At 51.0% G+C, this 24,961-nt stretch overlaps 1 protein-coding gene across 2 annotated transcripts in view; it reads left to right on the top strand.

The window, feature by feature from the left end:
- Positions 1-24,961, top strand: part of ADAMTS14 (ADAM metallopeptidase with thrombospondin type 1 motif 14) — an 88,098-nt gene that overhangs the window by 31,495 nt on the left and 31,642 nt on the right. Inside the window, exons 4-6 of one of the 2 annotated variants that reach the window (XM_017854666.1) lie at positions 3,145-3,335; positions 22,970-23,053; positions 23,787-23,934. In XM_017854666.1, coding sequence (XP_017710155.1) covers positions 3,145-3,335; positions 22,970-23,053; positions 23,787-23,934 — 423 coding nt within the window. Of the gene's footprint in view, positions 1-3,144; positions 3,336-22,969; positions 23,054-23,786; positions 23,944-24,961 lie in introns of both variants that reach the window. The other variant, XM_017854665.1, reaches the window with a different exon arrangement.

Below are 24,961 nucleotides of genomic sequence, written 5' to 3'. Positions count from 1 at the left end.
AGGGCGGCTGCTTTACAAGCAATTGAGGTAAAATTCACCATTTTAACCATTTTGAGGCATACGATTCACTGGGTTTTTAAAACTATATTCACAATGCTGTGCAACCATCACTTCTATCTAATTCCAGAACATTCCCATCCATTAGTTGTAGTTGCTCCTGTTTCCCCACCGTCCAATGCCCCCTGGCAACCACTAATCTACTTTCTATCTTTCTACATAAGATATCTATCTTTCTAAATAGGATTTGCCCATTCAGGATGTTTCATAGCATGAAATCATACAGTGTGTGCCTTTGGCGCCTGGCTTCTTTCACTCAGCGCGTTTTCAAGGCTCATCCATGGGATCGCCTGGCGTGATGCTTCTCTCCTCTTTATGATGGGACTCCCATCCAGCGTACGGACATGCCACATTTATCATTCATCTGGTGGACACTGGAGTTGCTTCTATCTTTTGGCTACTATGAAATGCTGCTGTGAACATTCGCGTGCAAGTTTTTATGTGAACATACGTTTTCAATTCTCTTGAGTACATACTTACCAGTGGAATTACTGGGTCACATGGCACCTCTAGGTTTAACTGTCAACTGTATTTTCAAAGCAGCTGCACCATTTTCCATTGGCCTGGGGCTTCTTGGGTGGCTCATGGCAGCTTCCCAGTGGCTAGTGGGCCCTGCTCTGCCCTGAGGGTTTTCTGCTCCTGTCATCCTGAAGGATGAGGGACCCACAGAAGAGGGTGTGGCTAGAGCCCCCCACAGCATCCAAGGCTAATGCTGGCTGGTCCTCCCTAATTCCCCAGAAAGTCTGCAGAGAGAGAATTATGGCTGTGCCCTGATAGAGTGTGGTCATGGCTGGGGGAGGCCTGAGTTTACTTTCTGGGCTGTTGTCATGAAGCTGCTGTGTGACCTAGGGTGAGTGGGGTAACCTCTCCAGCCTTCCTGTGACATGCCTGGCAGGGAGGGCTCTGAGAGGTCAAGTGTGGCATTCCACTCGCAGGGCTTACACTTCTGGGCACAGCCCATGTGTTGAGGGTGACTGTTATTTTTCTCCCTGCTCCATGGAGGGAGCCTTGTGCCTTCCTCTCCCCTGCCGGGGGCTGCCCTCCTCTCTCCCAGGAGTTTGGTTATGGGCTGCTGTGCTTGCCATTGGCTCAGACACCAGGGCCACCAGAAACTGCCTGCAGTGTGAGCTCAGAGCGGCGCCAGCCTCAAGGGTAAGTGAGGACGAAACCCACCCGAGCCCTGCTCACCAGGCTGTGCGTCCACCCAGAGGGCTTTCCCTGCCAGGCCAGTGGCCACACATTTTTCCAGCTCTTAAGTCTAGGGCTTTGTTCCTTTGCACTATAGTGCCACTCAGCAAAGAGGAGATAAAAACAAACGGTAGCACCGAGCCCTGTGTGTTCCCTGTTACCCGTCCTCAGATCCCCGTTACCTGAGAACCCGTGTGGGTAGCAGCATAGAGGTGGCTCAGGTCTCTGCAGAGGTTGCCGTGAATGCATCCACGTGCATCACCCACGTGTGGACGGGGTCTGCACACACTCGTTCCCGTGTGTAACATAAATAATCACAATGGACTGGGCAGACAGGGCCCTCTGCCCCTTATGCTGAAGTGGGTTTTCTCCTGCTCTCTGTTCAGCCCCAGCTTCAGTGTCCCCTCCTCAGGACGCCTCCCCCAACAGGTCTGGATCTCCAGGAGGGTGCCTTCTCTGATCAGTCCTGTGGTAGCCTTTGATATTCTTGTATTATTACAATCCAATTTCTTATTTGTCCCCTCTGCTGGGTAGTGGGCTCAAGGGCAGAGGCCGGGCCTTTATCACCTACCCCCTGTCCATCCATTGAATAGCGCAGGGCCCCTCCTGCTGCCACAGCCCTGATACATGCTGGGGATAGCGTGGTGGCCTCTTTACATCCTCATTCCCAGCCTCCTATCCGGGGAGCTCTCAAATACCTGTGGATAAATGAAGGTTCTTAGAAATTAATGGTACGAGTATCAAAACTTCAGAGTGAGATGGGGGGAAAGTCATTAAGAGTTAAGGCTCTGGAGCCTTATTGAGAGACCCCAGCCTCCTGTCCTGCCTTCTTAGCTTTCCCTGCGATGTCTCCATGTACCCTCACTCCACCACCCCAGCAGAGTTTATCTTCATTCAGGCTATAGCATAGATGACTGACAGCGCTCAAGGTGTTACCCTTCTACATGGCGGCATCGTTGGTAATGTTTCAAAGCATGGGCTTTTGATTCAGACAGACCCACAAGAGAAGCTACTTAACATCTTTGAACTTCAATGTGTTCACCAGTGTAATGGGGCAACAATCTGATAGAGTTGTTGTAAAGATTAGATTAGATTGGTTTGGATTAGATTAGATTAGAGGTCAGTAAAGGTAAGGCCCAGGGCCAGATACAGCCTGGCAGCTGTCTTGTAGAGGAGGCAGGTTGGATTGGAACACAGACATACTCACAGTCTCATCTGCGGCTGATTTTGTGCTTCAGTGGAAGAATCGAATGGTTGTGACCAAGAATGAATGACCCACAGAGCCTTAAATATTTATCTGGTCCTTTACAGAAAAAGTTTAGTAACTCTTGGATTATATAATACAAGTTAATAAATGCTATTTTGCTTTTAGCCAAAAGGACAAAGCAGCGATGGTGAAATTTGGGGTCACTGACAGTTCCTGGGTGGGATTTGAGTGGCTCAGGGCTCACAGGAGTATCCGAGAGTTCCTCAGATGCCCTGTGGAGGCCACAGTAGCCCCATGACTTTTTTCCTTTATGGAGCTATTGCCAACTTTGATTTTTACAGCAACGTTGTGTGTTAGAGATAAAGGGTGGTTCATCCTCATGTTATAGGAGAGGCAATGGAGGCTAGAGAAGCGAGGGATGGGGCCTGGGATGCCCAGAGAGATAGGATGAGTGGCTCCTGGAACCCAGGCATTCTGCTCTGGGTCAGTTCTCCCCACTCTGCTACTCATTGCTTCAAAGACTTAGCCCTGCCCTCGTGGCAGGAAAATGGTTCTTGCCCATGAATACTACTTTACTTACAGAGGCAGGGAAAGGGGTGCCCATGATGGAGCCAGAGGTAGGTGGTGGGTGATGTCACAGTGACAGCCTCTCCTGTGGGTTGGACCTCACTCTCTTCCTGTCTTGGTTCCAGCCTTTGGCCTGGGAGACCTTCCCAATCTGCTGGGCCTGGTAGGGGACCAGCTGGGCGACACAGAGCGGAAGCGGCGGCATGCCAAGCCAGGCAGCTACAGCATCGAGGTGCTGCTGGTGGTGGATGACTCGGTGGTTCGCTTCCATGGCAAGGAGCATGTGCAGAACTACGTCCTCACCCTCATGAATATCGTGAGTGTCCACGTGTCCTGGGACTTAGGGGAGTGGGGTGAAGTGGGCCCCAGTGCTGATCCAAATGGAAGTTTCTGGGGCCTGGTATTTTTCAGGTGGACTTGGGGAAGTCATTGCTGACTCCTTAGCCCAGCAGACACACCCTTGGCAGCCAGGTTCGACGGTGTAATGAGCCTGAATTGGCCTGACTTGTGTCCCAGGCTGTGGCCTGATCCCAGCTGTACATACCTGGGCTGAGGTGACCCACCTGGCCTCCTGCGCTGGAGCCTGTGGACAGGGGGTTCTGGGCTTGGACACATTCAGAGTCGGGCTCAGGCGTGGCCCGGAGCCTTGCTTGTGTTGGAGTTGAAGGGACTTCCCTGGGACTCATCATCTGGAAAAAATGCCCAACCCCAGGCTGGGGAGACTGGCCAAGGAGCTGTCAATCTGTGAAGTGCGTCCTGACGCCCTGACACGGGCGTCGGATATGCGCAGACAGGCAAGGACAATCAAGGATGTGGGCAGATTCTAAGACGGCGGTGAAGCAGAGAGCCCGTGCCCTCAGCTGCTGCCTGCAGTTGTCCTGCAGAGATACAGGACTCTCGTCACAGAAAACCTAGTTTTTCAAGAAAAGTCAGAAATGTAGTTTTTTTAAAAGTGTTTAAAAATTTTATTATGGAAAATTTTAATCCAGATATTTAAGTGAACATTTCCAGTTTTTAAATGTTAAAAGAGAAACTGACTGTGGATGCCAAACAAAACACACTGTAGGCCACAGGTAGCCCCGAGTGAGCATCCCTGGGCTAAAGGGGCAGAGACAAGGAAGAACAAGAGGGAAAGGGGGGTGAAAGCATGGGGACTTTGTCAGGGTACCTGTGGCTGTGTGGTTCTGGGAAAGGATGGGGACCTGTCTGGGTGAAGTGAGACCCAAGGTAGAAGTAGTGCAGTCAGGGGTCAGATGCTGGGGATGGGGGCCGGACCCTCAGCCCTCCCCTGTGAAGTGCAGTACCGGAGGCAGGTGACCCACTGGGATAGACCCCAGCTCAGCATAGGACGCTGTACAGTCCAGGCGGGGAGAAGGTGGGCAGCAGTGCACAAGGGAAAATGCCACATCAACAGGAGGCAGCAGGGCAGGTGCCCTTCACCTCTGAGCCCCTGCAAGGTGACCAGGTTAATGGCTCATCATAAACATTCATCTGGAATACTAGAGCTAAGAAAGAAGATATGTACGTGGTGGGTCCTGAAGAATTTGAGCGAGGCCTCTTTTGAAGGCCAAAGCTTCCAGCCCTCACTGGCCTTGATGTTAGGGCCCTCTGCCCCTAAGCCTGTTTGGAGAGGATAAAGAAGTTGGCTAGCTGCATGATCATCCAGACCGACAGATGACTGCAGTATGCCAGGGCTGGGATAGAGTCGCCTTATCCTCAGTCTAACATGGGCAGTGCTGACAGGCTGTGAGGGATGTGCAATTGATTGAGCTACTGCACTAAGAGGAATATTAGTGAATCGACCAAGAGCACACAGTCTGACTTGGCCCCTTCCTGTCTTTGTGACTTTGGGGGCGAGTTAAGAACCCTCTGGAGTATCTCCTTCTGCACTTTGCAAGCAGCATTAACAGTACTTACTACCAGAGGTTTTGGGGAGGATAAAACGAGTGCACGGCACACAGCATGGCCATGCAGAGCATATGCTGTCAGTGGGCGGTGGTTGGTGATAGTACTGTGACCTTCGTGAAGTGACTGGTCATGCATTTCTGGGAATGGAACAGTTGATGGGGAGAAACGTCAATCCCATGTCATGTCAGTCCCCCTGGAAACATTGGTAGGGCGTTACCTGGGTCCATAATCTGGCTGCACCTTTGATGAGGTGGTCGCTAGGGGAACAGCCCCTTAATGTCTCTGTGACCTTGGGCAGGGAACCTGTGTTGCTCATCATAGGATGCAAATGATGAAAAACCAACTCAATCTAGATTAAGACAAATGTGGTAATTTCTTGGTTCATGGGTCAGACTCAGGGAGGGACAGATTGGAGCTGGTTATGAGAGTAATTGGAACTAGAGGAAGTTTTCAGGCTCGCTTCTCTCTCTGTGACATCCTGATTCTCTCTGACCAACTTCTCTACCAGACATTCTGGCCACTGACAACACAACGCTGACTCCTATCCCCATCCATGGCTGGAGACAAAAGGAGTTTCCCCTCTGGTTCCCAGGCAAAAATCTCCCAGGGCAGGACTCTGATTGGCTTAACCTGGGTCACATGCCACTCTTTGGGCTGATCACTATACGTTAGAGAGGGAGAGCATCAGTGCTCCAAGGCTGGAGAGGGGTTAGACACAGCCATGGCTGCTGGAGAAATTGTTCTGAGCTGTCCTGGCACCCCAGTTTGTGTCTGCTACAGTTTAGCCCCTTAGAGCCTCTGCTTTTTCATAATAGTGTCTGCTCTTGGGTTTGTGAAGATTTAGTATCCAGGGTATCTAGCACGTGCCTCGCACATAGTGGGTACTCAAGTAATGTTTTCTGTCATTATTATTGTTACATTGTTTGTTTTTGCGTGTATAAGTTGTTCCTCACCTGGGTTTGGGAAGGTGAGTTCCTTGAGGGGAGGGGCTTTGTCTTTTTAGGAATCCCAACAGCACACACAGCACAGACTATGAGACCTGAGAGGTGATTGGTAAACGTGGAGGTGAATGGCATCTATGAGAAAAGCAGGTGGCTGGCACCCATTGAGATGGTAGCAGCAGAGAGCAGCAGAGTTCTCTCTGCAATGTCAACATCAATAAAAGAGCAGGAGCAGAGATCAGTTCCAATTACAGGAGCCCAGGGAGCAGGCAGGGGGCTAGAAAGTCTGTCCCTGGTCACCTCTGTGTGTGGACACTTCTTCCATCCCAGGAGCTTAGTGTGTGGTTTTGGACAGAAAGAGCAAAGGCTACCACATGGAGTTGTTTGAGAAAGAGAGAGGGAGGGGAGGGAGAGGATGCCTGTGAATCTGAACACACCCACCATCCTGGAACGCTCGACCACCCACCCAGTCTCCACAAATCACAGGCCCAGCCTGAGGCCACAGCTGGGGACCGACCCCATTAGTGGGAGGCCATGCTGAGAGCCAGGTTTGGCCCCTGGAGCCAGCAGGTGGGGGACAAGAGGAAGGGCAGGAAAGGGGAAAGGGCCAGGGGAGACCTCAGGAAGCCCAAGAGTGGTAGGAGCCTGGGTCCTACTGCCCAAAGCTGGGCCTGAAGACCCCAGGACTGTAAGCCAGGCCCTACTGCAGCCCCAGAATCCTTCGCTTTGTTAAAAGATAATTTTCAGGAAAAGGTAAACTCATGACTCTCATAGAGAAATAAAAAGGAACATGTGTTAAAGATTTGACTCTACTCATTAATGAGGGAACCAGGCAGATGTTATAACTCATTCAAAAGAGAACCCAAGGACAGAAACATTATAGATGAGGAATTTTACAATGAATGTGCAAAAGGAGACAAAATTAGTGTTGTGTAGGGTGGGAGGGAAGGCTGTTTAGCCTCTCCCAGAGAAGATGGAACCTGCCTGTGTGCAGACAGGAATGTTGCGTTGCTCTTAGTGACCCATGGTGCTCTCTGCCATAAGGGCGCTTTCTCTGCATCTGATTCCGATAAGGGGGAAAGGCGCGCTGCGGCAGTGCCTGCCTTCCATTGAAGTACAAGTTTTTATTCTGTGGTTTGGGGCCTGACCAGGTGTGAGGAGTCTGATGACTTGCCCTACTTAAAATCTCTGCCCCATTCCTGGAACTAGCGGAGCGGCAGCATCTCCCAGGCCACAGCCCTGGATTGGACTGGGTTACAGCCCTCACAGCAGTGTGGTGGGATTCTGTCTCTTCCACAGCTCTGTTCTGCCACCTACTCCTCACTTCCAGGATTCTGGCTGGGGTTAGGAGAGTGAGAGTGCTTGGGGCAGTGGCGGGAGTGAGTTGTCTGGGGGGGACCACAAAGCTGTCTTGGGTGATCTGCTCCATTCTTTCTCTCATCTTTCAGAGAAACTCTTTCAGAGGTAACCTGAGGGACCTCCATGAATTCTGTTGCTCGGCTCCTTAACTCTTGGTTGGACTGAGGTGTCGGCAGGTTCTGGAGGGTGGATCAGGTTTGCTAGAGCCCTGCTCCCCAGTTGGCTTCACTGCCAGCCTTGGCTGACATCCATTCATTTGTTCAGAGCTGGGTGCTGTGCTACCTCTGTGGGCCCTCCGTGGGGCTAGGTATTGAGTGGGGTGGGGTGGGAGTCAGGGTTCTTGTGGTTGCAGGTGACAGACCCAGCTCACACTAGCTGAAACCAAAGAGGAGTCTATTGGCTGGGAGCTGCTGATGTGCCCACAGGTAGAAGCTGCGGGGCAGGAGCCCCAGGGACCACAGGACGAGGGCTTCAGGCTCTTTAGGGCACGGTCTCCTACTCTGCTGGCCCGTGCTTGTCAGTGGAGCCCAGCAGCAGATGGGCTTTCTCCCCATGATGGGAAATGGGAACACCCTAGGTGCTCACACTTAGGACCCAAATGCCAGAAGGCTCTTTCTTGCCCTCCTAGGGAAGACTGACTAGGGTGGGACATGTGGCTATCCCTGTACTAACTGCTGTGTCTAGAAGGTTGGTTTGGGTCTGCTGGGCCACAGCTTGCCGCTGTGTATGGGGGTGAGGTGCAGCAGGACCTGTGCCCAGAAAGCAAGCAGCACAGCATGTAGACAGGAAGAATGGCTTCCACAGTGGGGAACACAAAAGGAAGAGAAAACACAGTCCCTGTCCTCTGAGCTTATACTGCTGTATGTCTGCAGACCACTGCAAAAGATCTAATTGCAAGCCAGGTGCCATGACTCACACCTATAATCCTAGCACTTTGGGAGTCCAAGACAGGAGAATTGCTTGAGGGCAGGAGTTCAAGACCAGCCTGGGCATAGCAAGTCCCCATTTCTGTAAAAAAATTTAAAAAATTAGCCAGGCAAGGTGGTGCACAACTGTAGTCCCAGCTACTCAGGAGGTTGAGGTGGGAGGATGGCTGGAGCCCAGGAGGTCAAGGCTACAGTGAGCTGTGATTGTGCCACTGCACTCCACCCTACCAACAGAGTAAGACCCTGTCTCTAGAATTAAAAAAAAAAAAAAGAATATCATTGTAGAAATTATTAGCATTGTTTTTGAGTAACCACTGGGAGGGAGCCAGACTCTTTGTAGACTCTACCTCATTTACATAAGTCTCCCCATAACCCTACGAGAGGTCTGAGTAGCCTCAATGTCCTTACATAGAAACTGGGGTACAGAGACAGGCTGTAACTTGCTAGTCTCCCATCTGGTAGGCTGCAGGGCTGGGATCTGAGCACTGCTGTGTCCACTCCAGAGCTCGCACTCTTCCCTAGGCCTGGTGCCAGCTGGTGCTGTCCGTGGCTGGTGACCCAGCTGTTATGGCAGAAAAGCTTTTCCCTACACTCTTATGTTCAGTTCTGGAGGACTTGTGAGTTAAACTGAAAGAGACAGACTGGCAGGAGAAAAGAGCTGATTTGCCAGTTCCTTGTATATAGGGTTACTCTATGATGAGTACCTCAAAGGGGTGGTGAAAACTGAGAGCTTGGCCAGGTGCAGTGGCTCATGCAAGTAATCCCACCACTTTGGGAGGCTGAGGCAGGTGGATCACCTAAGGTCAGGAGTTTGAGATCAGCCTGACCAATATGGTGAAACCCCGTCTTTACTAAAAATACGAAAATTAGCTAGGTGTGGTGGCGCGTGCCTGTAGTTCCAGCTGCTCAGGAGGCTGAGACAGGAGAATTGCTTGAACCCGGGAGGTGGAGGTTGCGGTGAGCCGAGATCGGGCCATTGCACTCCAGCCTGGACCACAGAGGGAGACTGCAGTCTCAAAAAACAAAGAAAGAAAAGAAAGAAACAAACAAAACCTAGGGCTTATGTTCTTAGCTTAATAGGGAGAGAAAGGGAGAAGGGAGAAAGGTTTCTTTAGGAAAGACAAGTGGGTCTTTAGGAGAACAGACGGGAGATGAAGTCTGTGATGTTTACTTAAGCAGGGTCAAGTGGTATTTCTGTCTTTATGACCATGAAATTCCCCTAAGGGGATTTCCAACAACCTCTTTCCCAGATGCTGCTGCTTTTAAGGGAAGCTGAGAAGGCTTCTTTCTGCATCTGTTGGCTTTCAGATGTCTTCAGCTTACACTGATCTGTATCCTAAAGCTGGGGTTCCAAATGGGCCCTCACACAGGCTGGGAAAAGGACCCCAGGAGATGGAGTGCTTGCATGCACGTATGTCCTGGAGGGGCCATGACCTGTGCCAGCTCCTACGGTCTCTGCTTGGCGAGGGGCTCCACATGCGTGGCTTCTGGGCACTGTGTGCCCTCAGCAAGGCCCCTCCCAGACCCACTGGGTGGCCTGGTCTGAGCCCCTGATAAGGGTTCTAAGAGAGTCAGGTCAAATGACGGGGGTGAGGGTGGAGGGGATGCTCTTTGGGGCTATGGGAAAAACAGTGAAACCCACCTCTGAGGTGGAGAGCTGAAGGCAGCGAAGTTTGGAAGGTAGTGGGGAGAGTAGATGGGAGCTTGTTCCCCAGGCAGAATTTAGGAGTTTCCCTTGGAAACCAGAAGAGGTCTTTTGATGGGCTATAAGTCGAGATGTTTCTTTCCATCGAGCAAAGTGTACTTTTGAAACTTGGCATTCCAGGGCTGACCTGGCCTGAAACATGATACATTCAGAAGGGGCTGGGAAGCCCTCCAATCTGGAGCTATGAGACCACGTGGATGGTGGCAGGAGCAGGTGGGAAGTTCTCTCTGAGCCCTTGATGTTCATGATGTGGAGGCCAGCTGCCCACCTATCCTCCTTCCCTGGTGTTCCCCCGATGTCCCTAGGACTTTACTGTTGGAGGAAGGCAGGTTCAGTGACCCATTCTAACCTTCTTGGCCAAATTAACACGTTCTGACTTTTGACCCTTGACCTCTGACTCATGCATGACTCAAAGCTGTGGCCGGGGAACATTGTCAGCTTCCACTGAAGACAGGGCCACGAGGGCCTGCCTTGGAGACTGCTGTTTGGATAGTCTTGGTCCTACCTTCCCTCTCCCCACAACCTGTCCGAAAGTGGGTGAGGAGAGTAATGATCTTCTCAGAAGTTCTAGAAGGCCGTTAGAGGCTGGGTGTTCTGCTCACTGCTGGGTTGCCTTGTGAATGTGGGAACAGACAGGGCCTGGGATGGGTGAGGGGCACAGGCAGAGCTTCCTCTGAGGGAAGCTCAGTTCCTCTTGGGGAGAGAGGCTCACAGCATTGAGATAGACTGTGGCTTAAAGGAGTTGTGACCTTGCAAACCTGCTGCTGCCATGGTGGGTATGTGGGCGGTATGGGGTTCAGGCTTCCTCTGAACAGGTGCAGAGGATGGACAGCCAAACTTCCCAGCAAGGGAAGGTGAGCAGATGGGGACCGACAGTCTGCCTCCCTGGGGACTAGCAGCTCATCCTGTCCATTGTGTGGGAGCTTTTATTCGGCTGGGATGCTTGATGCTCGAATACCCTTGGAGATTTCCATGGGGCCAGTAATAACAGCTTGCCTTTGCATTCCCCTTGGAGCACCTGTCTGCTGTGACCATTTCTGATCCTGATTTCCGGGGCCAGGTCTGGGCTGGCGGGACCAGAGAGAGGAGATCTAGTTCCTGGGATGGATAGTCCCATTGTGCTCTTAACCCAGGGAGGAGGGGGCAGAAGCCATTAGTGAAGCACCCAAAGTTGTCTGACAAGGCTCCGGACACTGCTGTCAGGGGCAGCTGGAGGGACAGTCTGGGTGGCCCTGCCTTCCATGTGTCTTTTGCACTGACCTGGGGAGGTGCTGTGGATATTCCTGCAGCTTCAGATGACGTGACCAGGCTCCCCCCTTAACCTTTCCGCACACGCTGCTGGGTGCTGTCATTCTCTGTGCCTGTTTCCTCATCTATACTGGGTCATCTTCCTTAAGACTTCTTCAAATCTCAGGACTAGAGAACCATTTGAGCACTTTGAAGCATAAAGGGGTAGTTGTTTTCAGCATTTAGTGAGCACCCGTTGTGTGCCTTGTATCACAGACAGAGGCTGCCGTCCTAGAAGTTTTGGTCTGGCTGCAAAAACAAGCCTTAGTCCTGTGGAATAACCAGGGAACCATGGAGAATGGTACCAGTACCAAGGAGCTTAGAGGGGATACTGTCCCTGTGGGGTTGTAGAGAGAGGAGGGGTGTCTACAGGGGCTCATTGCTGAGCCTGCCTTGAGGGAGAGGGCAATTCGGAGAGGGGAGGGCATGCGGGCCAGGGTGGCAGATAGCACAGCAGGGTTGTGGTGGTAGGGTTGAGGAAGGAGACCCAGGTGTGTGGTGACAGGTTACAGAAGCCTGCAGAGACCTCCCTGGCATCTAGGTGTGGCGGGATAGCTGGGGAGGCAGCAGTGTGGACTGTGGCGTAAAGAAGAGGCATGAGAACAGCTCCTAAGTGGCATCCATGGTGGTATCCAAGGTGGATCTGCCCATTCCTAGGGCCCTCTCCTGGCCCGGGGGTGATGGACCAGTTCTCTGGGGTGAGGACCCCTTTGGACATGGGGAGATGGGGGAACCTCCTAGGGCCTGGAGCTGGAGCACAGGGAGGGTGAGAAGAGAGACAGAGAGGCCCTTTCATCATTTCCTCCCAGCAAGGTTGTAGCCAGAAGCTTCCAGTCTCTGTTTCCTCTAGGAACCCTCTTGGCAGCCATCCTGTCTGGATGATAGGTGCCTGGTCCACCTCCACCCCCTGCCCGGCTCCTCCTGACTGACAATACATAGATGTTGGGGTGGTTGCCGGGACAACACTGGCTAGCACCTCTGCCAATGGTAGGGTCCTACCAGCTCTGACCTGCCTCAGAGCCTCTTTCTGAGCCTGGGGCCTGCTCAGATGGACCATGTAGGAGAGCTCGCTTCCCCTTTTAGACCTGGGAGGTTTTGGCGCAGTTGGCTGTCAGATCAGGGCCTTGGCGGCCTCTGCCTGGAAGGGTGGCATTTTGTTTACCCTTGACAAGCGTTACACATCCATCATAAAGGCTGGTCTGGAACACCACAAAAACTGCTTTCCTGCTGGTGGAGAGTATGGCTTTGCCAGACATTCTCCTTTTGGGTAGATGAATCTCTAAGGAGCTTATTCTCCTTGACACTGGAAGCAGACAATCCTCTTCTTCCCTCTCTTTTTGGTCTTTTTCTCTTCTTTCATGTCTCTTCCCCAAAACTGCTTTTGCTAAAAGTAAAAAAACTCATTCACTGTAAAGCAGTAGTTCTTTTTAAAGTTTATTTTATTTATTATATTTAAAAGTTATTTTATTTTATGTTTTTGAGATGGAGTCTCACTCTGTTGCCCAGGCTGGAGTGCAGTGGTACAATCTTGGCTGACTGCAAACTTCATCTCCTGGGTTCAAGCAATTCTCCTGCCTCAGCCTCCCGAGTAGCTGGGATTACAGGCATGCCACCACACCCAGGTAATTTTTGTATTTTTAGTAGTGATCGGGATTTGCTACGTTGGCCAGGCTGGTCTCGAACACCTGACCTCAAGTGATCTGCTCACCTCAGCCTCCCAAAGTGCTGGGATTACAGGTGTGAGCCAAGGTGCCCAGCCTTTTATTTTTTCTTTTAAAGACAGGGTCTTGCTTTGTTACCCAGGCTGAAGCACAGTGGTGCAGTCATGGCTCAGTGCCTCAACCTACTGGGCTCAAGGGATCCTCCTGACTCAGCCTCCCAAGCACCACAGGTGCATGCCACCATGCTTGGCTAATTTTCTTTTTCTTTTTTTTAAAATTTTTAGTAGAGACAGGGTCTTACTATATTACCTAGGCTGGTCTTGAACTCCTGGGCTCAAGCAATCCTCCTGTCTTGGCCTCCCAGAGTGCTAGGATTACAGGTGTGAGCCATGGCGCCCACCCAAGCAGTAGTTCTTAACTAGGGACAGTTGGTAATATCTGGAGCTATTTTTTGATTATCACAGCTAGAGGGGATGGGGTGCTACCGGCATCTAGTTGGTAGAGGCCAGGGATTCTGCTAAACATCTTAAAATGCACAGAACAGCTCCCCCAACTGAGCTCATCCATGTCAAATTGTCCATACTGGCCAGATTGAGACCCCTGACCGAGGGTATTAGTTCCAATTGTCACACACAGAAATTTTCAAAGCAAACCCTCTGGGCAGAGAGTGATGTGCATCACAGAAGGAGGAGTGCTGGGAATCTTGGTGCGAGAGATATGTGATAGTGAGCACCCTTCCTGCAAAGAGCGTTTTATGGTTCACACAGCACTTTTGCTTTCATGGACAGCATTTCACTCCACACGTACACACACACATACACTTTTTAGAGGTAGGGTCTTGCTTTATCATCCAGGCTGGAGTGTAGTGGTGTGATCATGGCTCACTGTAGCCTCGACCTCCTGGACTCAAGTGATCTTCTTGCCTCAGCCTCCCAAGTAGCTGGGACTACAGGCATGGCTGATTGTACCCAGCTAATTTTTAATTTAAAAATATAGATATATATAGACAGGGTCTCACTGTGTTGCTCAGGATGGTTTTTAATTCCTGAGCTCAAACAATCCTTCTGTCTCAGCCTCCCAAAGCGCTGGTATTATAGGCCTGAGCCATTGTGCCTGGCTGAAATAAGTTTTAAACTAATGGATGCTGCTGATCGAGCACATGCTGTGGGCCAGGCCTGGTTTCAAAGCCTTGACGTCTGTTTTTCCCTCCACCCTCCTGCCTTGGCAAGCTGTTTCCTCCATACCCACAGATGAGCAGAGTCAAGCTCCAAGAGGTAAGACCATGCAGTGGTGAGAAGCAGCAGAGCTTGAACTTCCCAGGCCTCCATACTGCCTCTATTTACATAGAGGTTGCCAGCCTGGGACATCAAGGCTGCCGCGTTTCACAAATAGGTTGTGGGGGATAAATGCTGAGCACTGTGGGCTTGTGAAAGAGAGTCTTTTGGGCTGAGTGGGTCCATCCCTGTGCACCCTGGAGCCACTCTGCACACGCAGCCTGGGCATGAGGTGGGCTGAGCAGCCGGATCTCTGGAGCACTACCCAGACCAGCCTGCAGGCTCCAGGGAGCTCCAGAGACAGCCACCCCTTTAAGAGGTGTGCCGATTAAAAGGCAGCTAAAAGTGCTCACTTGGAACCCACACCAGCCCTTTAAAATATAGGGCATGATCATGAGCTTGACAGAGAGGGGAGATGGAACAGCTGAGCCTGCAGCAACTGAGAAAGAAGTCAGGAGACTCAGCGCTCTCCTTCCACTCCCCTGAGAGCAGCCTCATCCTCTAAGACCTCATTAAACACCTCACTAGTGACCTCGGAGGCAGGGCCTACCAATGTGGTCCGTGGCATAAAATCATGGGGAATCTGACCATCATGGAGTCTTAGATTTGATGAAACATGGTACACATGTGAACTTGTCTGTGTGTGCACACCTGAGCATGGCATCTTGGTGAGGTCTTAGTGTCCCAACCCAAGGTAAACCAGACCCAGCTCTGCTTACTGTGAGGGTCAGCCCTGGAGGGCTGGGGAACGCAGACAGCTCAGACCACAGGTAGTAGTATATTGCTGTTAAACATCCACATACATGCACATGTGTACACACATACAACACAGGTACCCACACACATGCATATGTGTGTACACATATAATATGGGTACCCACACACATGCATATACCTGTACCATGTTTAATCACCCACATGTGTAACACAGGTGTGTTTGTATAGATACATGCACCCATGTGTACCATACCAAATTAGATGTGTGCACACAGACAAGTTCACATGTGTACCATATTTCATCAAATCTGAGACCACACTGATGGTCAGATACCCCATTGTTTTATGTCCTTAAGAACAAAAAAGTGTTACCAATGAAATTCTGTTCATCACTTAGCATTTTTACTGTAGACTTATTAGAAGAGAGCTTTTTTTTTTCTTTTCTTTTTTTTTTTTTGAGATGGAATCTTGCTCTGTCACCCAGGCTGGAGTGCAGTGGTGGGATCTCAGCTCACCACAACCTCTGCCTCCCGGGTTCAAGTGACTCTCCTGCCCCAGCCTCCTGAGGAGCTGGGATTATAGCTGCATGTCACCATGCCCAGCTAATTTTTCTATTTTTGGTAGAGACAGGATTTCACCATGTTGGTCAGGGTGGTCTCAAACTCCTGACCTTGTGATCCGCCTGCCTCGGCTTCCCAAAGTGCTGGGATTACAGGTGTGAGCCACTGTACCCAGCTAGAAGGGAGCTTTTACCCTCAGTTAGAGTTAGGTCTTTATCATACGTTACTCTTTTTTTTTTTTTTTTTTTTTTTTTTGAGACGGAATCTTGCTCTGTCGCCTAGGCTGGAGTGCAGTGGTGCGATCTCGGCTCACTGCAAGCTCCACCTCCCAGGTTCACACCATTCTCTTGCCTCAGCCTCCCAAGTAGCTGGGACTACAGGTGCCTGCCACTATGCCAGGCTAATTTTTTTTTGTATTTGTAGTAGAGACGGGGTTTCACTGTGTTAGCCAGGATGGTCTCAATCTCCTGACCTCGTGATCCACCCGCCTCGGCCTCTCAAAGTACTGGGATTAAAGGCGTGAGCCACCGTGCCTGGCCTATCATATGTTACTCTTGTACACACACAGATAAGGCAACATGAACAGGTGAGGAGTTCCCCTAACTTCTTCACATTCAGAGCAGTGCCCTTGCAGGTCATGTTTCGGCATCGTCCTCAGTGTATGACGTTTCCATGCGGCATTGTCCTGCCTGCCATCGAGAGCAGGGGTGGTGCCACCTGAGGGCTCCACTGGCATCCCTGGATTTTCACAGAACCTACGGACAGCATCCTGTGGATTTGATGCTGGAGCCATATCGATTTTACTGGAAGGTGTTGATGGGAGGTTTTCAGACAACACCCAGGATTCACATTCCTGCTTCTGATGTTTTGTTACCTGAAATGATGAGGGCTGTGGTTGTGAAGCCATCAGGAATGACAGAGGCTCTTGCTTGCATGGGCAGTGACAGTCACACCTGGGCTGCCTCCTGGCCAACAGTGATTGTAAACGTGAAAAAGAGGAGCCTGTTGGACTCAATGGGATGCAGCATGTGTCTTGGGGGATGCTGGGAGCTGGAGCATGTGGTCTGCAGAGTCACCTTGTGCCTTGTTAGAAGGGCCAGGGCCAGGGTTGCGCACCAAAGGGCTGGTCCAGGGCCTGAGACTCCATGTTGCTGTCGTCTCCCGAGGACTGACAAAGGACAGGAGGGGTCATTGTGGCCGTTCCTCTGTCTTCAAGCAATGTTGCTCACATCTGTCCAGGTTCAGAGGCAGTAAGTGATCAGGGAAGGTGCATGAGCAGGTCAGGTTTTCTGAGGCCTGGGCTTGTCCTCTGACCATGATTGCTGTCCTCAGGCAAGCTTCTGTATGCCTTTGGGCCTGCCTGTATCCCTGAAAACAGGGAGAGCATACCACTCTCCTTAGAGGTCCTTGGAGAAATAACTGACTCTGGGGCTGGGGCAGGGAATATGCAAGATGACCCCAGAGCATCTCCTACAGCCAGAAAGTAACGAAGTGTTAAAAAACAAACCCCAAATCCCCAAACCATGGGGGTGTGTTTATGGGACAGAGGAGCCAACTCAAAGAGCTCTCAACCACCAAAGCTAGGACAATTTGAGCAACAAAACAAATCACAGAGAATTATAGCCCAAGGTGTAAAATAGATAAAAGTCCATACTGATAACATAAATGATGGAATAAATAAACAAAGAAGGGACAAATCACCCATGCAGAGTAATTCCAGTTTATTCACGTCCGTCTTCAAGGAGGTGGATTTTAACTCCCCACTCCCTAGATGTGGCCCGCACATAGTGACTTTCTTTTAAAGAATTCAGTCTGGAAATCAGGGAGCAGAGGGTAACTCTCAGTGAAGAAACCTGACAAACACTCCCTCAGCCGGGTGATGAAGGCCAACAGCAACAGTGATGAGTCATGCTGATATCGTGCACCCTTGGCATGGCCTGATGAGGATGCACCTTACCCCTGTGGGCTTCCTCCCCTGTAGCCCCCATCTAACCATGAGAAAACCATCAGACATACCCTAATTGAAGGACACAAAATACCTGCTCAGTGCTCCTTAAGACTTAAAGTCATCAAAAACCAGAAGGCGGGAGAACCTGTCACAGAGTAGAAACAGAGCAGAGGGGCTAAGGAGACAGGAAGATTAAATGGAATGTGACACCCTGGATGGGACCAGGACATTTGGGGGAAACTAGAAAAATCTGAATAAAATGTAGACTTTAGTTAATAACAGTATGTCAATATTGGTTCATTAACAGTGACAAACGTACCATAGTAATGGAAGATGTTAACGTTTGGAATAAATTGGGTATGGGGAGTTTCTGTACTATCTTTGCAACTTGTAGCTGAATCTAAAGTTATTTTAAAATAAAGTTTATTTTTAGAATAATAGGAATTCCAGGCCGTTCGCCATGAGGATTCAGTAAAGTGATGTGGGGAGGCGCTTGTGGGCTGTGCCAGCCATTAGTGGTGATGAGACCACACTGTTCCGCTTCTGTTTGAGCGCGGGTGGGCTTAATACCCCCAGGGTCTTTTTCAGCACTGGCCTCCACCTCTCCGTGTTTAAGACCTGCCTGAGCCTGGTTGCCAAGCGGTGGGTGGACCTTTTACAGCCTTCTTGAGTTGTAAACTCTCCTCATTCTCTCTCCTGGGCCAGAGAAAGCCCCCCCCAGCCACCCTGCCACAGAAACTGGTTCTGGACAGCAGCTGAATGTAGAGGCTAAGGAAGGGGGCCTGAGAGTCACAGAGATCTGAGTTCAACTCTTGGCATTCTCACTTCTAGCTGCGTGGCCTTGGGCAAGTTACTTACCCTCTCTGAACGTTGGATGTCTTGCCTATGAGACAGAAATAATTCCTCTCTCCATAAGGTTGTTGTGAGGCTGTATGCCAAGCCCTCGGCACAGTGCCTGGCACACAGTAGGTGCTTGGGGAGTAGAGGTGCCTCCCTCCCTCTGATTCCAGTACCCTCTACCATCTTCTCTTGTGCTGCTTTTTCTCCCCTTGGCCAGAGAGAGTCCTGACCTTTGCTTGTTTTTCTGGTACATACCCAGTGGTTATCTCAGGTCAATATGTGGCACTGAATCCTAATGCAGGGGTCCTGGCAGAGGTGACTTTGAATTTGGCGCAGAAGTGAGAAGCAGAGAAGCTGGACACACTGCTCTGTTCTGCCCTGTGGGTGTGCCTCATAGCCATCCTGCCTCATGCCCAACCATGGGAAGCGATCTGTGATCTCCCCTGAGCTAGCTCCCTGGCCTCACCTCTGGCATTTGGGAGGCAGCCATGGAGGGCCAAGGCAGACAGGGCCAGGCCCTGGGTGCACAGCCAGGCTGGAGCCTGTCAGCGAGCCACCTGTGTGTGTTCCAGAGCAGCTGGGGTCCTGGCTGTGGTGCTGTGTGTCACATGGTTTCTGCAGTTCTACCAGACACGGCAGCCTTGTCCAGCCACCTCCTTGGCCCGTGCAAAGCCTCAGGCAGCTTGAGCCAAATCAAAGATGCTGAGGTCCCTACTCAAGGGCTGGGGAAGGCAGGGGTGTGTGCAGATGAGCATACCAGGGCCCCAGAGGACTGGAACAGGGGACTTGGAATGGAAGGACAAACTCCACCTTCTTTTAATGGGGGAGAAAGGGAATAAAATAAAAGCAGTTTATTTTTATCATCCTTATTCAGTATAAGAAAAGACCCAACTGTTTCTCATTGCCCAGCTCCTTTTCTATCACAGCCTCAAAAGTCTTCACTTCTCCTTGTGCTTTAAGCTTCCTTTTGGGGATCATTTTCCATCTTCCCTGACATTCCTTTAGTGAGGTCTGTGTAACAGTGTTTGTTTATCTGATAATGTCTTCATTTCATCATGGTCCTTAAAAGATGGTTTTGTGAGTTCAGGATTCTAGATTGATGGTTTCTTTATCTTGGTGCTTAGATGGTGTTAATTTAGGTTTTCCATTTGGTGAGTGATCTCTATTTTCTCTGACAGAGGTGTACTTTGAGGGAAGTCCATAAGAGACTGCGATCACTGTCTGTCCCCAGGAAGGGAGCAGACATGCTCAGTGAAACTTCCAGCAGGAGACTGAAGGCCAGCAGAGGACGTGGGTGGGAAGGCTGAACAGGGCTCATGCCCCAGGGAACTTTCCAATGATGAAAAGCTCCCCGCTACTGGGCACATGTGAGCACTGGCTGGCAAGAAATTCCCTGTCAGATGGAGGGGGATGGCTTAGCCTGTTTGGGCTGCTGTAACAAAATATCCTAAGTGAGTAGCATAGAAACAATAGAAATTTATTTCTCACAGTTCTGGAGGCTGGGAAGTCCAAGATCAGGACACCAGCAGATTTGGTGACTGGTGAGAGCCCACCCATTTTCTGGTTCATAGATGGTGCCCTCTCACTGTGTCCTTACATGGTAGAAGGAGTGAGGGGGTCTCTCAGGGGCTTCTTTTATAAGGACACTAATCCCATTCAGGAGGGCTCTGCCTTTATGACTTAATTACCCCCTAATGCTCTATCTTCCAATACCATTCCCTTGGGAGTTGGATTTCAACATATGAATTTTGGGGCAACACCAACATTCACACCAAAGCAGTTGACTTTAGTTACCTTGGTTGCCAGTGACCCTGAAGTTCTCTTGGTGGCTTCACGTGGCTCTTGCCTTCCTCTCCCCTGCTGCAAGCCTCTGCCCCTCTCCTTTTAAGGGCCCACAGCCTTCTTGGTCCAGGGATCGTTCCAGCTCCTCCATTGAGACTTCCCTGAGCCCTCCTGCCCAGACACTGTTTCCCTTTTCTCCAGATCCTGGAGCCAGGTGGTGAGGGTGGGGGGCCTGTGCTGCAGACCTCAGAACACCAGGCACCTGAAGCCCTTGGTTTCAGGTTGCTTCTTAGTGATATCTCCAGATGGGCTGTCCCTTTCTGTTTATATAGCATTTGCATCTAGGCCAGTTACCAGGGAGTGGGAGGTGGCATCAGGGGCCCTCACCCCACCTTCTGCCAGTGTTGGACAGTTGAGCTGTGATTCTATCTCCTGCTCAGAGAGGCAGCAGCCCCCTGCCCAGTCCCGCTGTAAGGACCTCTCAATGTCCTGAGCTGGAGATGGCAGCTATTGGAGCAAGGGTCATTGGAGGCTTTGATGAGTGGGTTTGGCCTGTTGAGTGAGGTACAGAAATGAGTAATATGGAAGGATTCTGGCAGCAATTCACATGGTCTGCCCTACAGGAGAGACACGTGGAGGAAGGCAGCAGCCCTGGGCATTTCCAGATGCCTAGAGGCCCAGCAGATGCCCCCGCTGAATGTCCTAGTGACTCCTTTCTTCTCCTGCTCCCGGGATAACTGATGGGTTTACATGTGTATGCGTGGAGCACAGATGGGGCTGTGCAGAGCGTGCATTGCCTGTGATCCTGTCCTTAGTCTGCTTATAGTGCACTCAGGGAGGTCTGCAACACAGACCCACCCCAGCACAGAAGGAAGGCCGTGATCCAGTGTTGGAGGGGTTGGGAAGTAAGGATTACTTAAGGGTCACCCTACTGCAGATCCATGATCATTTCAGCAATCAGCAAAGACTCCTTAGTTTAGAATTCCACCAGGGCGCCTATGTGTGTGTGTGACTGATTGAGTGCCCCCACTCCACCCTGAAGTCCCTCCTAGGATAAGTCTAGGGCGTGTGGATTGAGGAGGACATTGTCTCTATGCATGGGAGCACTTTACTCCCACTGGGGAGGGGAAGAGGTTGGGAAGGAAGCCCTGCTGCTCGCTGGACTATCATCATTTCTTGTGGTGGGCATTGGCATTGTTCCTTGTGGTGGGGTGTTGGCGGGGAGCTGCTTTCCCATAGCGGCTGCTGGTCTTTGGTCTTGCTACTCAATTGGATCCAGATATGGGTGCCAGGAAGGCCTGTGGTGGAAGCCTGACGCTGGCTGCTATGAAGTCTGAAGTCTGTCCATTCATGAACTGGGGCAGCTGCCAGTTCTGGGCACTGTGGAAAATGGCTTGGGACTGGGGCTCAGTGATGCATGCGGCTTCTGCTGCCCACAGTTTGCCCACAAAGCGTACGTCTCCTGTTCCCCTCCTGGCTCACCCCCTGCCGTGGGACTGTCACGCCTGTATGGTTGGAAGTGCTATTCCTCTTCTCCATGTGGTAGACAATGGTTGCTTTGTGGGTTGTAGGTTGATCACTTTGCTTGTGAATTGAAAAGAATTGATGACTGAAGGGCATGGGGAGATGGAAGTAGTGAGAGCAAGACTATGCATGGAGCTCTGGCCCAGCTCCTAGGAAGCCATGTGGGCAGAAGGCAGAGGCTGGGTTCCACTTCTGCCGGCATCGCATCCCTGACCGTGCCGGCAGCATCGCATCCCTGACCGCGCCGGCAGCATCGCATCCCTGATGGCGGCAGTGGCATTTTTTTGTAGAGAAAGGGTTTCGCTACGTTGCCCAGGCTGGTTTCAAAGTCTTGGCCTCAAGTGATCCTCCTACCTTGGCCTCCCAAAGCACTAGGATTACAGGCATGAGCCACTGCACCTATGCCCAGTCAAGATTAGGCTTTTAAATGTATTGAATAATGTTCTATAAAACAAGCAACATAGAAACAGTATATTCAGTATGATTCCAATTTTGTAAAATAAGATGCATGCAGGTACACACGTGGCAGGATACAGGTTAACTGTGGTTATTATGTATCTGGCTAATAGTAGTGTTGGTGATTTCATTTTCTTCTTTTTTTGTAGTTTTCAATTTTTATTTCTAGTGAGGTGTTTTGTATTCATAAACAAGGTTATTTAAAACAAAAAAGCTGGAGTATCCAATGGGACCACTCAGGAAATGGGTGTCCCTGTCGGGAGAGGGTGAGTTCCCTGTCCTTGGGAGTGGACAAGCAGAGGCCGAGAGTCTACCTCATGGACACTGTTCAGGAGCTTCCTGGCAGAAGAGTGCAAAGGGCTGGATTCTTTGACGAGCTGTGCAGGACACTGCCCCACAGTCCCGGGCCTGTGAGAGAAAGGAATTATCTAGAGCAGTGCTCCTCAAACTTGCCCATGCCTGCCAGTCAGCTGGGGATCTTGTTCAATTGCAGATCCTTATTCAGGAGGCCTGGGGTGGGGTCCAAGACTCTGCATTTCTCACAAGCTCCCAGGTGCTGCTGCTGCTTCAAGGCCCTGGAGTATGTCTCCTGGAGGAGTGCCCACTGCTGCCCCCCCAGGGCCAGGGCACTGTAGGGCAGACATTATGCCAGTGGCAACTGGAAAGGTACACAGGGATATTAGGGCGAGTGGCCTGGGGTTCCCTGAGCCAGGTGACGTGTCTGGAAGAGGCTCTCCAGACGTGGAAAGATGAGTCTTGGTCAGAGTTGCTGAGTTTGAGACCAGGCCCTCTACACTGTGGCTTTGTGGAAAGAGCTCAGGGTTGGGATTACATGGTCCAGGATGTGAATCCCAGTTCTGCAGCTAACAAGCTGCAGCATGTCCTTGGGCAGGTCATTTTGCCCCCTCAGCCTGAGTTTCTTTACTGTAAAGTAGGGATACGTATCTTGCCTGATAAGGTCATGGTGGGGATACCGTATGTTAGGCACCTGCCCCAGTACCTGGCACACAGTAGGCCTGTGATGAATGTTTCCTTCCCTTAAACTGTATTTTCTTCTTGCAGGTCGATGAGATTTACCACGATGAGTCGCTGGGGGTTCATATAAATATTGCCCTCGTCCGCTTGATCATGGTTGGCTACCGACAGGTAAACCACCTTGTCAGCAGGCAGGGTTTGGGGGGAGAAGGGTTGTGGGGCCAGAGTGTTGGACCAGCGATGGTGTGGGCTGGAGGGACAAGCATCCAGGAAACTTGGTCTCCAGAATCAGAACCTGAGGCTATTAGAATTGTGGCTTCAGGGGTGGAGCTCTTGGAGGTGGTAAGCAGTGATTGATGGGTTCCTGCAATCTGAGAAACTGATGATTCCACACCTTTATCACTGGGAGATCCCTCTCCTTGGGGAAATTGGGGCTTACAGTGGGGTGGCCACCGAGACAAGTCATGTTCTAGTTGAGCCCTGGTGCCCTGTGCTCTGCAATCTTAGACCATCAGTCACTTATTATTAAATGGGGGTAGCAACCAAACTTTCCTGTAAGAGCTATTGTGAAGATTAAATAAAACAATGAACTCAAAGTATAGAGGAAATGCTCAGAACAGCAGCCGCCTTGCAGGTTAGTTGAAGGGATTGGAAATTGTGTGTGTGAAGTACCCAGCAGAAATGCATCTCAGCATGGTTCTTGAACCATGGCATGTGAACGTCCCCGAAAGCAGGCAGGGCTGTGTGCCAGCAGCAGCTGAGTGGGGACAGCTGGTGATCTTGGGGTGGGTCCTGCAGGCCTCTGGGCCTTAGCATTCCCATCTGTAAGTGGGAGGAGAGAGGCCTGCTGTGTCCGGGGCTCTGACCCTCCATGTGGCTGTTGGTGCTCTCCTGGCCTCTGCAGTCCCTGAGCCTGATCGAGCGCGGGAACCCCTCACGCAGCCTGGAGCAGGTGTGTCGCTGGGCACACTCCCAGCAGCACCAGGACCCCGGCCATGCTGAGCACCATGACCACGTTGTCTTCCTCACCCGGCAGAACTTTGGGCCCTCAGGTATGCAAGGTACTGTATTTGCCATGGCCAGGTGTGTGCAGCTTGCAGGGCAGACAGAGGCTGGGCCTGGAGGCAGATGGGCTCTCCCTGGGGCCCACTACACGGAGGTTTGAAGGGACAGGACCTGGACAGCCAGGGGCGAGCTTTGCAATGGTTTATTGGGGACCATGGGAAGTAGAGGGGTCCATACTCTAGTCCCCAATATTTTGGTGGACGCTGCAGGCAGCTATGAGTGATCAGGCCCTGGGTCCTGTGCTTAATGTCCCAGAGCCTGGCTGCTGGAAGACCCTCCATAGGCTTCAAGATGCTTCTCCCCCAACTATGTCCTTCTGTCCTCATTGCAGACTGTGGGACACCTAGGATGGGGCTTGTGTAGGCTGCAGAACAGGAAGTCTGTGCTCTGCCTCCAGCTCCATGTCTTGCTAGCCCAGTGGTCCAAGATCTCTTCATCTCCCTGGGTCCTCCCAATTGTGGAATGGGGAACATAATAATATTTGCCTCCCCCCATTCCAGGGCTGCTAAAGGCCCCAGGGGTGCATGACATGTTTGTGACAAAGTATTGACAACTGTAAGTACTCTGCAAACATGCAGCTTTGATACCCGTATGGGGAAACTGAGCCATGGGGTGGTGAAGCGACTTGCCCATGTGGTTTAGCAGACAGGAGGCAGATCTGAGACTCAGACTGGATCTCCAGGTTCCATGTTGAAGGCTTTCTCTGTTTTTCTGCTTTAATGCTAGAAATTAGTTGGTCAGCCCTGCCTACCCAGAAGATTTCTTGTCTGAACGACTGAAGCCCCAAATGTGGTTTTTACACACCACACACACACACACACACTGACATCCACATACATGTACAGGCCCATGTACACACAGACACATGCACACATGCAAATAGACATCAGCTGGTGTGTACATGAACAGATATACAAACACACGTACACACAGACACACAGAGACACTGCATACATGTAGAGACACAAAGACACATGTACACATATGCACAGGCACTCACATGGACACAGACAT

The sequence above is a fragment of the Rhinopithecus bieti genome, unplaced genomic scaffold, assembly GCF_001698545.2.
Source record: "Rhinopithecus bieti isolate Rb0 unplaced genomic scaffold, ASM169854v2 scaffold_36008, whole genome shotgun sequence".
In the NCBI taxonomy this organism is placed as follows: Eukaryota; Metazoa; Chordata; class Mammalia; order Primates; family Cercopithecidae; genus Rhinopithecus; species Rhinopithecus bieti.
This window is presented reverse-complemented; position numbering and strand designations above follow the sequence as displayed.